We start from the raw sequence: 17337 nt of genomic DNA, 5'->3' as shown, positions 1-17337 counted from the left end.
TCTTGTCTTTTAATTGAAACCTCTGCTTTTCATGACTCATTATTTCTGTTTTATATGCTACTAAGTTTTTAAAATGTTTTGTGAAATAATCTTCTCACCAAGACTGCATGCAAAATACAGTTAAAGCAGTAATACTGTGAAATATTATTATAGTTTAAAATAACTGTTTTCTATGTGAATATATTTTAAAATGTTATTTATTCCTGTAATGCATGCTGAATTATCAGCATCATTACTCCAGTCTTCAGTGTCACATGATTTTTCAGAAATAATTATAATATGCTGATTTGAGGCTCATTTATTATTAGTGTTGAAAACAGTGTTTCTGCTTAATGTTTTGTGGAAACCATAACATGTTTTTATTCAAGGTTTTTTGTTTGTTTGTTTGTTTGTTTTTTTTACAGACAAAATCGTTTAATAAATGCATGGTCATCATGAAAGAGAGAAGCCACACACATCAAGCAGTGCTGCTACACAGATTCACATTTAATTCAGAACCATTTAAAAATTATAGTCATATATATTTCTCTCTTTTATATTTTTCTACACATTTGCAACAGGAATAAACAAACAGAGCTCTCTGTGAGTTATTTACAGTGATCACATGACATAAAGACTGCACTAGACGTTAAAGATGGGAAAGCACTGAATGACAGGAACCAGAAGATGTTACAGGTGCCTTTCAGGCACATTCCAATGAATTCAGTTCAGACATGACTGTGCATATATGATCTCATGTTTGACTGCATGAGACATGCTGGGTTCTTTTGTATAGTTTCTACATTTTTGTCCATGGTAAAGAAAGCATTTTAAGAACAAAACCTGCATTTTTCAACATCAAACAATATATGTATATTTATTAAAAAAAGACAACATTATACTGTCAGTTTCAGGAAATAGGGCAAATTTGATGCTTGTGTGGAACACAAATGTCTCTTAACACCACCATTTTTCCCTGAAACTATGAAGAATTTGGCCCCTGCAAAGCCTTTCCAGCACATGGAAAGCTTTCAGTATTTTAAAGAGTGACACAATTCATATCTGACTTGTGAAAATGAGTGAGGTGCATAAAAAGTGGTAAGAGTAAGTGAAAAGATGTAATAGTAACACAGTGGGATGTGGCTCACTGAGGAAGGGCTTTCAGAATGGCATTCACTTCTTCTGCCACAGCTGTCAATGCGAACTCAAACTGGTCCTGAAGAAACAATCAAGTTTAGTGCATGCATTTACTCTCACAATCACATGCTGAAATCATGGGAAAGCACTTTGTACGTACCTTAGTGCGTACCATACTAGGTCTCTGGTCACGAATATGCTCTAGTGTGGCGGCAATGTCAATCTCCTTCACGCCTGAAACAGACAAACAACCTATGAGCATGGGGCACGTACATGAAATCAAATGGCTAGATAGAAGAACGAGGTGCTTACCTTTCGCCATGCGGTTAAGTACCATGTCAATAAGAATGTAGGTGCCGGTTCTGCCTGTTCCATCGCTGTGTGAAACAGGAAACCCATTTAAATCATTCATTTTCAAAAACAGTTATATAAAATGCCCACACAGTGAGCCTGAGATGCACTCTAGCCGTTTACCTGCAGTGCACAATGATTGGGCAAGAGCGTCCTCTGTAGCATTTGTTTACTTTTCTAAAAAAAGACAAAGGGAGCACAGAAGAGAAAAAGAAAATTAAAAGCTGAGCATGTAAAAAATGACCATAATAGTCAATATGTCCAACCCTACAATTTATTCTTCTGTTGACAAAGAGGAACTGAGCGACACGTGAGGCTGGGGAGGGAAGTAGGGAGAGAAGAGATGGAGCATCCGTTAAGCCTCGCTCCTGCTGCACTCACACCTACCAATGATCATTTTTGTGACTATGCAACTGGACCCAGACTACTAGCTGCAAATCACAAAAATGACACTGGGAGATGTGCTACGTCCAGGGACCTACCGATCTCCATCTGAGACAGAGAGAGTGACGGTGGGAGGAGGAGGAAGAGAGAAGGGCAGGGGGTAAAACAGGGCCCATTTCAAGCACAAATGGAGACGGTCCAAAGTGCAAATGCATTCAAGGGAGATGGACATGGAAGGACTAGACTTTAAGGTAAAGAAAACATCCACAGATATTTAGAGAATCCCAAGTGTAAAGCAGATCCTCATTTTAGGGTGAGGAAAAGTATTTGCAATGAGACACTTGTGTGTATGTATGTTAGTGTCATTTGTTTTTTTTTTAAGTTTATTTGATAGTTTAAATAATGATAAGTTTGATCATTTGTTTAGTTTCCGAGTCAGTGTGGAACACCCTTTACCATACAAATATCAAGAAGAAACATTTTGTGTGTGTGTGTGTGTGTGTGTGTGTGTGTGTGTGTGTGTGTGTGTGTGTGTGTGTTTTGAATATTGTTAAATATGCTATTACAGTTTTTCTCAATTGCTTTGGCACATTTTTCGAAACAGTCTTAACATTCTCTAAACTGTGAGTGCAAATGTCACAACTGTTTGCAGGAACTTCAAAACTTTATAGCATGTCTGCAAAATGTAGTTACTCACCAAAACATTTAATTCATGCTTCAAAACCTAGTTATTGTATCAATAATTTGGCCAAGGCCACCAAAATCTAAAGTATTTTTGTCATTGTGTGACCCACACAGGTCAAAATGTTTAGTTGTTTTTTCACCACCACAGTCAACCATGAAAATTAAGGGTTTAAACAAAAATCTCATATTTTTTTGAGAAAATTCAATAGCATGTAGAAAAAAAAAAAAAAAGAAGTCTATGAACATTTGTATTTTTACAGTGTTTATTTTTGTACTTCATGTGTATATACACAATACAAGTGTATTTACTCTACATGTAAAGTAACTGACAAGAGTAACAAGATTTCACTTTACATTTCATATTTGTGTATTATCACAAATACACAAACAACAAATAACATTCATGGAAAAAAATAACTCTGACTCTTCTATTTCCACCTCTTCCTCGATTATTTCTTCCTCTACCACCATCACGTATTCTTACACGCCTTCCAATTGCTCTTCCACGAGAATGTTGCTGCAGTTCAGGGTTGTGAATGTCCTCCATTCTCAAAAACTTCTACAGCAGTGATTGTGCTGTAGGCAATCTACATATATATATATATATATATATATATATATATATATATATATATATATATATATATATACTCCCAAAGTTGATTGGTTACGTAAATGGTTAAATGGTTGATTCATATTAGAGGTAATTTGCAATTAGATTGCGAATGCAATTAGAGGTCATGTGCCAATTTAGCAGACATTACAAATAATGTCAATGTCAGATATATTTTAGAATATACATTCATGTATACTAATTATGATAATTGAATAGATCGTTTTGAATGTGATGGCTTACACAATAAAAAATGTCTGAGAAGTTCTGAAGTGTTTGACAGTGCAAGTGAGAATCGAGTCATCAGTTTTGATCAACAAGCCATATGCAATTATTTGTTGTCCAAACTGCAGACAGTTGTATGTACTCTTTGCACACATGTGCCAAAGCATTTGCAATTTGCTCAAATCAATAAGAAATTCCAATCTGATGTGAAAAAGAAGCTAATTGTTCAGAGATCTGAACTTAATGTTTTGGGAAATAAAAAAATCATTTGAGAACTGAGCCAAAGCAATTGAGAAAAACTGTAAATATTATATTTACTCATTACTTGGATTTGTTATACATTTAAACACTTTTTATCTTACACTATCAACAAGAAACATTTTGTATGTTTTTATCAACAACAATTGATATATTGATATACATTTAAACAATTACATTTAATATCTATTAATTGTGTTGGTGCATTTTTAGAAAAACGCTGTATACATATTTTGGGAAAATATCTTAATTTTATGTTAATTTTGTTTTCAATATAAATTTTTATTCTGTAGTTATCCACCAGTTTTACCAATTTTATGACCGGTTGTGAACATAATGTCACATGAATTCGGCATTATGTTCTCTATGAGAACATACTGATTACAAGGGAGGCAAAAAAAGATGCTGCCTCCCTCTGAAACTATATCCAGTGGGGCTGCTATTGGACAGTATTCCTTGAAAATTATTTAAATTATCTTTTAGTAAATTTGTTTTGCTATTTCTAGTATAGTCAAATGATTACCTCATCTGAATTTTTTGAGGCGCCACTACCTGATGTGTGTGTAATCTGTTTGTAGTCCAATCAGAATGCTAGTTGCAGGTGTGAGGTGGCAGTACCTGCGGAAGTCCAGCAGGGGGCGTGTCGAGGAGGGGATGCCTTGTGCAGGCCAGCTCAGCAGATGAAACTGGGTCAGAGTGCGAGTCTCTTGAGTCTGAACATTCTTCAGGTAGAAACTACGAACCAGGAAGTCTTTACACCAGATGTGTTCAGATACCAGATTCACCTGAGACATACAAGAAGAATGGATGAAAACTACAAAACTAAACACAAGGGACTTCTAGGGCAATGAAACCGAATGTTTGTCACCTCATAGATGTTGTATAAAGATGATCCTTCATCAGGCCAGTAACGTTCACATTGTTTCTCACCATCCTCCACTAGAGCGGTCATCATCACTATTACAGTACAGCCGTTCTCCCATACCATCTAACACATGCACCAAAACACATGGTCAATACACAAAGAATCACTTATTTAGGATATATATATATATATATATATATATATATATATATTAGGAGTGTAACGATACGCGTATTCGTATTGAACCGTTCGGTACGACGCTTTCGGTTCGGTACGCGGTACGCATTACCGAACGGTTCGTTGGAGTAATTAATTATATTTGAAAAAAAAAAAAAAAGAGAGAGAGAGAAATATAATGATATGCGTTCAACAAGGTAGCCCAATAACCCAAACAACGTAACAGGCAACGCCCCTGACACTCCCGAAGAAGAAAAAAACACCATCTTATATGTTTATGTTAGGCTACTCAGCAGGCGCTCGCTCACTCAGTACGCGCTGAAGGCTCGTTGCAAAATAGCCAATGCGTTTAACAGACTAGAAATGAGAAGATCCTCCAGTAACCAACAGGTCTGGTGTTTGGGTGCACTTTGGATTCCCTTTAAGCTATAATGGTGATGGCAAGAGAGTGGTGGATAAAAAAACTACGGTATGTCGCATCTGCAACATGACAGGGTACACCAGCGGGAATAAAAAAAAAAAAAAAAAAAAACACCAGCGGGAATATCTGGGATATATGCGTCAGTACTATCTGGGAAAAGACGAAAAAAAGGAGAAACATGCACGCAGCAAACTATCCCTGCAGCATTTAGAAACTATAGCTTACAGGGAATCCAACCCAAACACCAGACCTGTTGGTTATTTTAGGATCTTATATTTCTGGTCTGTTAAAGGCATTCGACATTTTGCAACGAGCCTTCAGCGCGTGCTGAGTGAGCGAGCGCCTTAGGGGCCGTTCACATATCGTGCCTAAAAACGCATGGAAAACGCTAAGCGCGTCTTTCTCCTCCTTTCCAAAGCGCTTGGGCAGAAGCGCTCATGAGGCGTCTGTCTTTGCTAAGCAACAATGACGTGCTCTCTCCATGAGACGCGGAAATTTCAGCGAAGGATAAATGGATTTGCAGCTCTAAAAATCGCTTGCAGTAGCGCTGCTACTAAATTCATTTCAAAATTGAAATCCATATACAACTATGATCAGCTGATCCTTCATCTTGGTTGAGCTCTCAACGTTGTTACGGGAAAGGATGAAGCTGATTGGTTAGTTCTTGTCACATGACCCGCGGTGCGCTTGCGGCATTCTGAAAAGTTGAGATGTTTTTACATTTTGCTGTATCTAAAACGTATCGAACCGAACCGAACCGAACCGTGACATCAGTGTATCGTATCGAACCGAACCGTGAATTTTGTGAACCGTTACACCCCTAATATATATATATATATAAATATTTTATTAGTTAAATCTTAATCTTAAAATGTAATCATTACTCTCAACATTTGCACCTTACCTGCCAGAAATCAGCAATAGTGTGCGGTAAAGGTCCTTGAGTTGCAATATAAGCAGGTAAACGTGGATCATGATCAATCTATGGATGACGATAATAAATGAAGATTTTTTTATAGACAAAAATACAAATATTTTATTATCTAGCATACATATTAGTGCTAGCAGCCAGGACTTTATTTTGTAGTGGAATGAAGATTAACGTTTCTTACTATAGTGCTGGCATTTATGTAGTCCTCTTTAGAGGGGTTGACCTCTGCCTTTAGTTTCACTCTTGAATGGTCATCTAAAACAAAACATGTAATTAAACATACTAAAAATGTAAAGTTTGGTATACCATGATTTGCATCTACCAGTGTACAAAACATTTCAAAAGTCTGGGTCAATAAGATTTTGCAATGTTTTTGAAAAAAAAAAAAATTTATTTGCTAAAAAATGCACTAAAAACAGTTGTATTGTAAAATATGATTACATTTTTAAATAATAGTTTATAATATTTCAAATGTAATTTATTCCTATGATGCAAAGCTGAATTTTCAGCATTAATACTGCAGACTTCTGTCACATGATCCTCCAGAAATCATTCTAGTATGCAGATTTTCTGCTCTAGAAACAATTCTTAGTATTCGCAATGTCGACAAATGTTGCTCTGCTTATTGTTTTTCTTATTAAAACAGAAAGTGAAGTAGAAATCTTGTAACATAAATGTTTCAAAATTCAATATAAAGTGTCCTTGCTGAATTAAAGTGATTAATTTCTTACTGTAGTGTATATGGATGAGATCACTGAAATTAATGTTTTTTTTGTTTAAAAAAGCCACATTGCTCTTACAGGGCACAAAGTCGGGAAATCGGTTCTTCTCCATGTTGCTTTCAGACTGGGCGATAGAGACAGAGCTCGGCTCAGCCTGGTACGAACACAGAGCCTCCCACTCTTTCCGCAGTCGGTCTTTATTCTTCAGATGATCCTCCATATATGCCTGAACAACAGAAATGGACCTGAAGCATTCCACTGACTGCTCATGAAATGCCTAATTTGCTTCTATGTAATTAATAAACAACTTGACATGATAAAAAAGACTCCAGATTCAGGACACAACTTAATTCTCAGAATTTACTAATATAAGTAAAATAAGACAATAAAACTCTAATAGTTCTTCTTTGCTAGCTCTGGGCATAGACTTGGTTTGTGCAAGCAGGTTCTGCAATGTATTTACTGATATGTGCTGAACAGTCGTTAATTTCAGTTAATTAGAGTATGATTCTCACTTTTTATAGCGCATATAAAGATGCGGCATATTACACACACTAGCAAAGTAAAGTCTGAATTATAATTTGTGTGTGTGTACCAGTATCATGTGTCCGGTGGAGATGTCCATGTTGGACTGTGCAGGTTCTTCGCTCCAGGACGGTGTGCTGCTGTGAGAGCTGGGACTGTGCTGCGGTCCATCGCTGAACTGAGACGACACACTGCTGACTCGAGATGTGTCGGTCCCCCGTCGACCGCCTGGCTCCGGACGGGTGAACGATGACTTGGCTGCCATGTGCTGGCGACACAGCTCCTGAGAGACGCAGAGAAACCTGCTCATCACTGACTGAGCATTAACGTTTCATGTGACATTCTCAGATCACTGATCATCACTGTGAATGTACGGTTACCAATATCACTAAAACTCAATGTCACATGAATTTAAATGCAATTACAGTGCTGATTATATGCCAGTTACACCTGATAAGGATTGATTAAACTGATCAAAAGTGACAATAAAGACATTTATAATGTTACAAAAGATTTCTACATCAAATAAATGCTGTTCTTTTGAACTTTCTATTCATCAAAAACTTAGAGAGAAATATATGTGTATATATATATACATATAAATATACATATACATATATATGCTGAAAAGTCAGCTTTTCCATCAAAGGGTTAAAGTAAATTTTTAAATATATTAAAATAAAAAACAGTTGTTTGAAATTGTAATAATATTTCACAATGTTGCAAGCAAAAGACCCCAAAGACATTCCAGGTTCCCAAAAGGCTGATGATATTTTATTCATAATGCAATATATGTGCCATTATATTGTGGTTTTGAAATTTTTGAAATTTTTGATTCTTTTAGCATCATTCTATGTATGTTTTTGTCCTGATTACATTTTTCCTTTTTTTGGGGTGATATAGTAAATTTCTTAATGTCGCTCTGTATCTTTTTCTTTCTGGGTTTTTGTGTTTGTTTAACATTGCACCTGGTAATCAAAGTGGGTTTCCACGCCGGCTTCTGGTCCCAGTCCCAATTTGCCAGAGGCTAACTGATGGGTGTGGTGCCGGAGACAGGCAATCACCAGGGCGACTAGCAACACCGTACCCACACATGCCATGGCCACCATTGTCAGGATGACCCCACGCGAACCCTCCCCTATCCGTGTGGCCTGGGGCAAGCCACGCCCCTCGCTCCTCTAAAATAAAGGAGAGAAACAGAAAAAGAGATATATAAGTAATGTGAGACAACATTATACAAAAAGGACAATGCAACACTAAGAAATTAAAATTAAACAAATTTCGGAGATCGCTTTCATTGCACAACCAAATAAGGAAAGTGCAGCGTTTGTGTGGTCTCTCTGGCACAAGACAGTGTCTTCCCTACACTCTCTTGTCCCTCTTTTGTCTTTCTCTCTGTGTGTGTAAACAAGTTGGATGTCATCATCGACTACTAATTACCCTGGCAACCCAGACACACACGCACAGCCACGTGCCACCCTGAAATAATTAGACAAAGTCACTGACCCGCCCGCCCCGCTGAATAATTACCAGCAAGTATACACTTAAGGAAATCCCCCACACAATGCAGTGTCAATCACTCTGAGGGGATCTCTTACACACTCTCATTTAGTTTATTCCATCTCTCTCTCTCTCTCTGTACTTACAGCACAACGAGAGAACAAGAAAACGAATGGATGCAATGATTGTTGATGTCATGCATGCGCCGTCCCAGCCCTCTGCCCCCGTGTCTCCAACTCCTGTCTGTTGGTGTTGCCATGGTGTCTGGGAGCCTCAGCAGGGGAGAACAGGCCGTAGCTCTACCATGGCAACAACAGAATGCTCAATGTAATCCATGGCCATCACAATGAGCAAAGGAAATGAGAGGAGAGCAGAGGAAACATGCTATTGTCAATACACCTGCATTATTATACTTAATAATACGTGGTGTTATCTACAGAAACCACCTTAGTATGTCATACTAATTGGCACATCTTTTTAATCCATATGCAATCTAATTGTTACCTTTGGGTGTTAATATTTTGGTATCTTTATGTGTTAAAGACAAGTATAAGATGCTGCTAAATATTTTTCCACGATTATTAAAATAAAAGAGAATATCCTCTGTCCTACAATAAACCACATTTACTAATTTTACACATATACATACATATAATTTTATACTATATATATATATACTTATTATCTTGAAGTCCTACATAAACTGCAGTTTATTTTATTATAAAATAAACTTCAGCTTCTGTAGGACTTCAAAATCATTAAAAATATATAATCATACAGGTCTGATTGCTCATATGAATATACGTTTTATTTATGTCATTAATAACTGCATTTTCATGTCCAGAATATCAATTAATATTTGGCATGAAAATAATTCTATAAAAAGTATAGGGGATTATGACAAAAAGATCAGGAACTTTTAATTGATTTATTTCAATTTAATTATTTCATTATTAAATTATATACCTCTCTTATCAAACAAAGCTGGTCAAAGAAACATTGTAAATTTAGTGCATAATGCTTAATACTTAATAATATTTTGATGATAACTATACGGATCTCACATCAACCAAAGCTGATTAAAGAATTATTTTAATTTAGTGCACAATCCTGAATATTTAATAATATTGTAATGATTTTAATGAAATAACCATTTTAAGAGTTTTTTTAAAGAATTGCAGATTGACTGAATACGATCTTTTGAAACCCCCTTTTTATATATATATATATATATATATATATATATATATATATATATATATATATATATATATAAATGACATCCATTGATATTTATTTTTTCCACAAAAATATTCAAAAAACTAATTATTCCTTGAGGTATAAAGTTGCAAACCAAAAATAAAAAAAATTCTTGCCATGTGAAATAAAACAGGAAAGAATGCAACAACGACTTTTAAAAACCTGTCCTTACACTGGTTATAATTTTCACACAGGCACCCACTGCTTTTTCAGAGAAAGTGGAACAGACCTTTAGGCTGACACCTCACCACCATCTCAACGGGCTCTTCAGCGCACAGACAGCCGTTAGAGCTGAGCTAGCAAAAGAAAAAGATTGAGTGAATAAGCACTTAAGTCTGACCACAAAGAGGTCAGGACGCTTTCCCTTCTTTTCTGTCCTTTCTCGAAATTCATCAACCATTTCCCCCCCTCGCTCCCTGTCCTCCTCAAACCCACTCTCCCTCTCTTTCTCCTTCTTCGTCCCTCACACGTTTCATTCTGCCCCTCTTGTTCCCACTCAAATTCGGCCTTTTCTCCTGAAAAGCTAGAAGAATGTTCTGGAGGAAAGACTGAAGGAGGTGGAAGGCGGGAGGGGGTGGTGGTGTTGAAGCAAGAGTGCGCGACTGGATGGAAGGACAATGGGGGAGGAGATAAAGGGTGCGGGGCGCCTCACCTGCTACCGCAGAGAGGCCCCGAAAGGAAGACTGACAGGCTTTTAGAATGGAGCACAGGAGCAGGCAGGAAAAATGAGCTGGTTTAGGACAAGAGGACAAAGGCCCCCCAAGGTCTGAGAGGGGCAGGCGGAGAAATGAGGAGGCAGAGAGAAAGCGGGAGAGAAGGCAACTGATCGCAAGGAGAGAAAGCATGGTTACAGGGAACGAGAGAGTAAAACTCTGCGCAGGAGGGGGAAAAGGGGTCCGGAGAGGGTGAGATGTGAGGAATAACCTCATGACATACGTAAAGAAAGCATAACACACAGTTCAGCACAAATTCTCCATATACGGACATGTCACTACGAATACTAATGTGCATTTGAATCACAATAAGCTGTTGGCTGAGGAAGCATAATTCAAACATCTGTTCCTTGAGAAGCGGGAAAATAAGATTCAGGGTCCCAGGACCCCTCTGCCGTTCCCCATGACCCTGCTGACATCTACCGAGCCCTTTGACCTCAGCCACAAAAAAAAGGAGATACACACACACACAAACACACACGTATGGCTGTTTGTGTGCTTGTTTGTTTTGGAAGATCCCAAGGGCAAAGATCACCAAGAGCTTCGTACTCTGAATCACAATAGGCAATTCAGGCATGGCCGAGACGTCCAAGTTAGAAATGGAGCACCGACTATCTCCTAGGGCTCTCGGTGATCTGAGATTTCATCACTCCGTCTGTCCCATTATGTCTATTCTGCTCCATTCACTCGCTGTGAATTGATTTCACAATTCAGCAGGACTCTGCTGTTATCTGATAGAGGCGTTCAGACTATGACTCGTCAGAATTCACATCACCGCCGTCGTCTCACTGCTTTTATATTGCACAGCAGAAGGTCTGCGGTTTTCATCCAGTATCCTCTAGAGAAAAAAAAACCTTTAGAGAGTTTGTTTGTAATGGATGATTTTTATTTCTCTTCCATCTTTCAATACATTCCAACCACCTGTTTATATATATATATATATATATATAAATATATATCAATATTTGAAATAGCATGTTCTTTTTCAACCCTACTCTAGATGGAAACTAGAAAATTATTAAAAGAAAATCATCAAAAACTATAGGGCTAAGCAATGAAATGTATTTCAAGGTAACAAGAAAAATGAACATCCAGTTAATTCCAGTCAGTAAGTTTGTGGTTTTAGCAGATTGTGTTGATAACATTTTATGCAATAAAACTTTTTTACAATAATATCTAATTAGTCCACGAAACCAAGAGAAATAGTATGAACTTAGGTGCACCTGCAATGACTACAAACGGATTACATCATCTCACTTATCGAGTCTGCTCTGCCCTGTTACCACAGCAACCGGTCCACCTGACATCACTATTCAAGATAGAGCACAATTCTTATAAACAGCATTTAACAAAAATGTTTAATCAAACGCAAATATACCTTACGGATCCAGCACATGGCATTGTGCACACATTCGTGAGTATGCCAAGCTGAATAACACCAAATATGTAAACTGAGATCAAATGCATTTGGTTAATTGTTATTTTAGTTTTCATTTCTAATGATTCTAAATCTTAGCATCATTTGTCTAAATACTACTAAATAGTAATAGACACATATTTTTTGTTCTGTTATTATTGTAAGATTTGTTGACACAGAAGCTAAAAAAAAAGTATTTTGAGTTTAATAGTAAATATTTGTATCAAATAGTTTATTTATAGTTTACATATGTAGACAATTCAGTTGAAAACTGGAGAATAATGTAATACCTCCTTATAAGTTTAAACTAGTGTTTAAGTTTAGTAGTGTTGTTTGGTAACTAGAAAATAGAAGTTTGAGTAATCAATGTGCATTTGTTTTTCATAGATTTATAGAACAGATAAAGCCTACTATATAATCTATACAAAACAGACTTACACTTAAAATACAGCATTATTTGTCATAGCTTTTAACTGATACGGTATTTCAAGGAGTGTATGGGTGTGCAACAGAAAAAAAAAAAAAGAAGTTAAGACTTTTTTTAGCAGTGATAATTTTAAAATTATGTATTTTACAAAGCAAATTAAATGCAATAGTTTCTACATTTCTTTTTCTTCCCAGGAAAGGGTTTTTTTCTGAAATATACATATAGAAATGTTCAAAGTAGCTTAAATTAAATCTGATAAATCAGGAAACATGACTAATGGCATCAGTATTTGCTAAATTATTAAAGCGATAGGTATGCACAGTTTTCGATATGGTTTTTAAGGAAAATATATCTCAATGTCAAGCACAACCATCAGAAAAAAATCCAAATAAATACACATCTCAGAATTTAAACGCTACATAAAGGCCTACAGCATCAGTAGATCTAGAATGTAACAGAACTCACCGGCACACATCTCGTGTGCTCTCCAGACTCTCAGACCTCTTAACATCACACGCGCCACAACATCTCAAGCAGGACTGTCTTCAGTCTCACATTATCAAGCCTCCTCAAACTCCAAGCATCCACGATCGGACGATTTAAGCAAGCATCAAACAAGCGCTTCTAAGCCAGCGGTTAACATTTCAGAGCTGAGAAACCAAAATGGAGGGAAAAGAGTGGCATACGTGTAGTGCCGGAGCGAAAAGGTAAATGAATGAAAATAAATGGGAAGGACAAAAAAAGGGAGGGGAAAGAGAGAATGTGCCTCCCTGAGAGCTGTGTCCGACTCGTATGAAGGCCTCGCTGCCTCTCAGCCCCATTCAACCAATGCCGCCACTTGTCACATCAAATGTCGTTGCCGTAGCGACAGCTCCACATGTTGCTGATGGTGAAATGCTGGGGTGGGGGGTGGTAATGATGCCCCGGATAGGTCATCCGTGAGAGAGAAAGAGAGAAGGGAACAAACGGGCCGAAAGCAACAGGAACGAATGGAGTGTAAGGAAAGTGCCATGGGCCCAAAAAGGGGTTTGTAAGTAATATGGTTTGGCAAGGACACAAACACTGAGCCCTCACATCTGGAACAACCGTACAACACAAAGATATATGAGATCGCACAAGCTGAGGACAATATGGGTAATGCATCCTGCCAAAGTGTTTAAATTGACACGATTGATAAATATGCTTTTAAACCAAATGTATTATATTTTAAGCACAAAAGGATTATCAGGATGTGCCATCCCCTAAATATAAAAGTCCTAGGATACATCTGAAAACATTTTCTCAATTAAATGAATAGTTCATCCCAAACTAAAAATTGGTCATCATTTAACACACACTCATTTAGTTCCAAAACTGTTTAAATTTCGTTCTTCTGTTAAACACAAAAGAAGATATTTTGAAGAATGTTGGTAACCAAACAGTTGCTGGTCTCCATTTACCTCCATAGTATGGAAAGAAAAAAATACTATGGAAGCCAATGGGGACCAGCAACTGTTTGGTTACCAACATTCTAAAAATATCTTAGGGTGAGTAAACGATGACAGAATTTCAATTTTTGGCTGAATTATCCTTTTGATAAAAGATTCCAGTGCAATCTCAGTGGGAGTGCTGAAATGGCATTGCTGTGTATGTCACTGTGGGATTCATTAAAGAAGTAAAGAAAGAGACTCACAGAGAGAGAACGAAGCACGGAAAGACAAAACAGCCTAAGCATTAATCCCAATAAAAGGTGGGGGAAAAAAAAAACAGTCAGGTGCAAGCAGGTCTCATTACTGAGGCAGAGAGAGAAAATTATAAAATAAAGGAAACAGAGAGCACACACACACTCACTTGCTCATACACCGTGCACTTTAGAGCAAAGAAAGTGTCACAGCCCACAATAGGACAAGAAAGAATAATTAAAAATATGAGCAGCCGGATGCAACAAAAGACATTATTCTGCATTCAAGAGTCTGCAACAGCTGTACAAAGTGAAAGGGGAGCGAGCGAGGGAGAGCAGAACGCCTCAATACGCACCGAGCACAAAAGCCACCCAAGAAAGTGGGGGAGCGAGGGAGAAAGGGATGGGGAGGGGTCAAAGGCAGAGGTAACAAAAAGAGAAGGGCCAAAAGAATGGCAGAGGGGAGAATGGCTGGGGACAAGAAGAGAAAGAATGAGTGAGCGAGAGAAATGAGGCACAGTGGGAAAAAACGCAGGAGGATTTTAGACGATGGACCGGTACAGTTTCGAGTTGAACAGTGACGATTTCTAAAACAGTTCATTTCAAATGCCCTCCTTGTTTGGTTCAGTATTAAACGCCAAAGTGATTCACGAGAACCCAGAATTATATCTTGGTACGTGATCTGTACATAATAAATACAGGACAGAACTGTAGAATCTATGAATTTCAATGAGAACGTTCCCTGTTTGGTTGATGAGGGTGGTTACGCAGAGAATAGTGACCTGTGTGGCCAATTCTGTTGCTGACTGACAAGAGAGAGTAGCTCATTATACCAACCAGTCCCATAATCGTTAATCTATAGACCTGCTGATCACAGTGAACGTGTGGGTTTTGCGGGTTGGTTGGAAGACATAAAAAAATGGGCTAAGCATACCTCTCCCACTCCAGTCTGGATGATTTTCAGTCCTGTCTCACCCTCAAGGAAATTCTTTTCAGCTACTGCAATGTAAAGACCATGAACGCTGGTGAATTATTTTCCTTTTCATCAAAAATAATGGTCCAAATGAGAAGGCTTGTCACCAACCGGCTTTATTGGCCACATCCTCTGCGCTGAGATTAAGAGGGTTCTGTCGGATCCTGAACGTCAGGGCCGAGCCCACCACGCTGCAGACATGAGCAAAGACAAGTGGCCGATAGATCGCCTTCTCTTTTATTCACTGATCTATCAGTCTCTCCATCCAGCAATGCACACACACACACACACACACTTTACCTAATGTTGATGAAACTGCTCGTGGAGAGATGGATTCTCTCTGCCAGTGTCTCTAAGAGTTTCACCCCATCATAAAGACCTAAAGGACTGGAGGGAAAACACAAGAAGACATACGTTTGTTTTATTATGAGCATTCAGCACAAATACATTTAATTAATTTCAAGGAACATCACGCTATATTAACACAAATACATCAGGAAATCATCAGAAATACACACCAGACTATATTTTCAAAGGTCTCAAAGAGGAAAACTGATCTTAAATGAGTCTTTTAAAATTTTGGGAAATTCTATAATATAAAAAAGAAGAAATTGGAGCAAACTATTCCCAATTTAAAAATTAAATAGGTATGTAGATTAGATTTCATGTAGTCATATTATATATTTCCCAGATAAACCCTGTTGTTCATTTTTATAAAAACTTTTTTTCTTGCCATTTCCAGTCATTATTACATTCATTTCTTTACATAATATAAATAATTTTATAGCAATTTGCTGATGAAATATTTTAGAAATAAGCATTAAAAGAAATTTTAAATTAACTACAAATATGCATTTTAATGACAATCTCTGAAGCAGAAAATAAAAACTCAAAAGAAATCTGTAATTTTACTGCACTCTGAGACAATAATAATTTTAGTGTAAAACAAAAACAAAAACTTGAGCATGGATGACTGTGTCTAAAATCAGGGGCGTAGATTATGTGGGGGATGCGGGGGACGTGTCCCCCCGACTTTTAATATCATGGAAATTCGTCCCCCGCACTTTTTCGGTCAAGTTTTCTCATAGAGGTTTTCAAGAGCTGGTGTGAATAAATATAGATTTAAACTTAAAGAGACGGGATAGTCTGCATATGATTACTCGGACCCAGAATACAGCGAGTTTGACATCATAGAGCGCAAACACCCCTGCAGTATGCATTTCATTTATACTCTAAGCCGGAGGGCGCTGCAGAAAGTCATTTCAGGAAGATCCTAATATGGGCAAAAGCGTCCAGCTATCGCTGTATAAAAACGTTAAACGTTAAACATTAAACATTAAACATACGATTGCAACAATATATGTTTTTTCAAGTAATCTCCAGCAGGTGATAAATAAAGTATGAACAATGCAGTACCAATTGACATAGCATTTATTATAGAATAGAAACTATTCTGCCTTATTATGTGATAAAAAAATAGTTTGTAGTATATAAACAAATCATTATTATTTGTTATTGTCCAGCAGTTATAGATTTCTAAGCCATTTAAAAGCTAGAAATTTGTAAAAAATTAAAGTTGCCTATAGTATCCACTACCAGTCAACAGTTTTTGAACAGTAAGCTTGTTAATATTTTTTTAATAAGTCTATTCTGTTCACCAAGCCTGCATTTATTTGATACAAAGTAAAGCAAAACAGAAAAATTGTGAAATATTTTCACTAACCTATTTTAATTAACTGTTTTCTATTTGGATATATTTCAAAATGTAATTTATTGAGATTTCAAAGCTGAAATTTTAGTATCATTACTCCAGTCACACGATCCTTCAGAAATAATTCCGATATTCCGATTTGCTTCTCAAAAATAAGAAAAAAAAGAAGAAAAAGAAACACATTATGATAATGTTTAAATAGAAAGTTTGATCAATAGAAAGTTCAGAAGAACAGCATTTATTTTGAAATAAAAGTCTTTTGAAAATGATTGCTTTATCGTCACTTTTGATCAATTCAAAGTGAAGTGAAGTAACGTACAGCCAAGTATACTAACCCATACTCAGAATTCATGCTCTTCATTTAACCCATCCAAAGTGCACACACACAGAGCAGTGAACACACA

The 17337-nt window shown here is 37.0% G+C and overlaps 1 protein-coding gene across 1 annotated transcript in view; it reads right to left on the bottom strand.

Moving 5' to 3' along the window:
* Positions 1-465: 465 nt before the first annotated feature.
* LOC128019623 (receptor-type tyrosine-protein phosphatase-like N) overlaps positions 466-17337 on the bottom strand; it is a 28930-nt gene continuing 12058 nt past the window's right edge. Inside the window, exons 10-23 of the mRNA XM_052605707.1 lie at positions 15523-15609; positions 15334-15413; positions 15184-15248; positions 8241-8450; positions 7343-7555; positions 6826-6973; positions 6207-6280; positions 5999-6076; positions 4500-4619; positions 4250-4416; positions 1591-1644; positions 1429-1493; positions 1277-1350; positions 466-1195 (exon numbers count right to left, since the gene is read on the bottom strand). Of these exons, the coding sequence (XP_052461667.1) occupies positions 1124-1195; positions 1277-1350; positions 1429-1493; positions 1591-1644; positions 4250-4416; positions 4500-4619; positions 5999-6076; positions 6207-6280; positions 6826-6973; positions 7343-7555; positions 8241-8450; positions 15184-15248; positions 15334-15413; positions 15523-15609 (1507 nt within the window). The 3' untranslated portion in view covers positions 466-1123. The remainder of the gene's footprint in view (positions 1196-1276; positions 1351-1428; positions 1494-1590; positions 1645-4249; positions 4417-4499; positions 4620-5998; positions 6077-6206; positions 6281-6825; positions 6974-7342; positions 7556-8240; positions 8451-15183; positions 15249-15333; positions 15414-15522; positions 15610-17337) is intronic.

The sequence above is a fragment of the Carassius gibelio genome, chromosome A9, assembly GCF_023724105.1.
Source record: "Carassius gibelio isolate Cgi1373 ecotype wild population from Czech Republic chromosome A9, carGib1.2-hapl.c, whole genome shotgun sequence".
Taxonomy (NCBI): Eukaryota; Metazoa; Chordata; class Actinopteri; order Cypriniformes; family Cyprinidae; genus Carassius; species Carassius gibelio.
The sequence above is the reverse complement of the archived record's forward strand: the minus strand, read 5'-3'. Positions and strand labels throughout refer to the sequence as shown.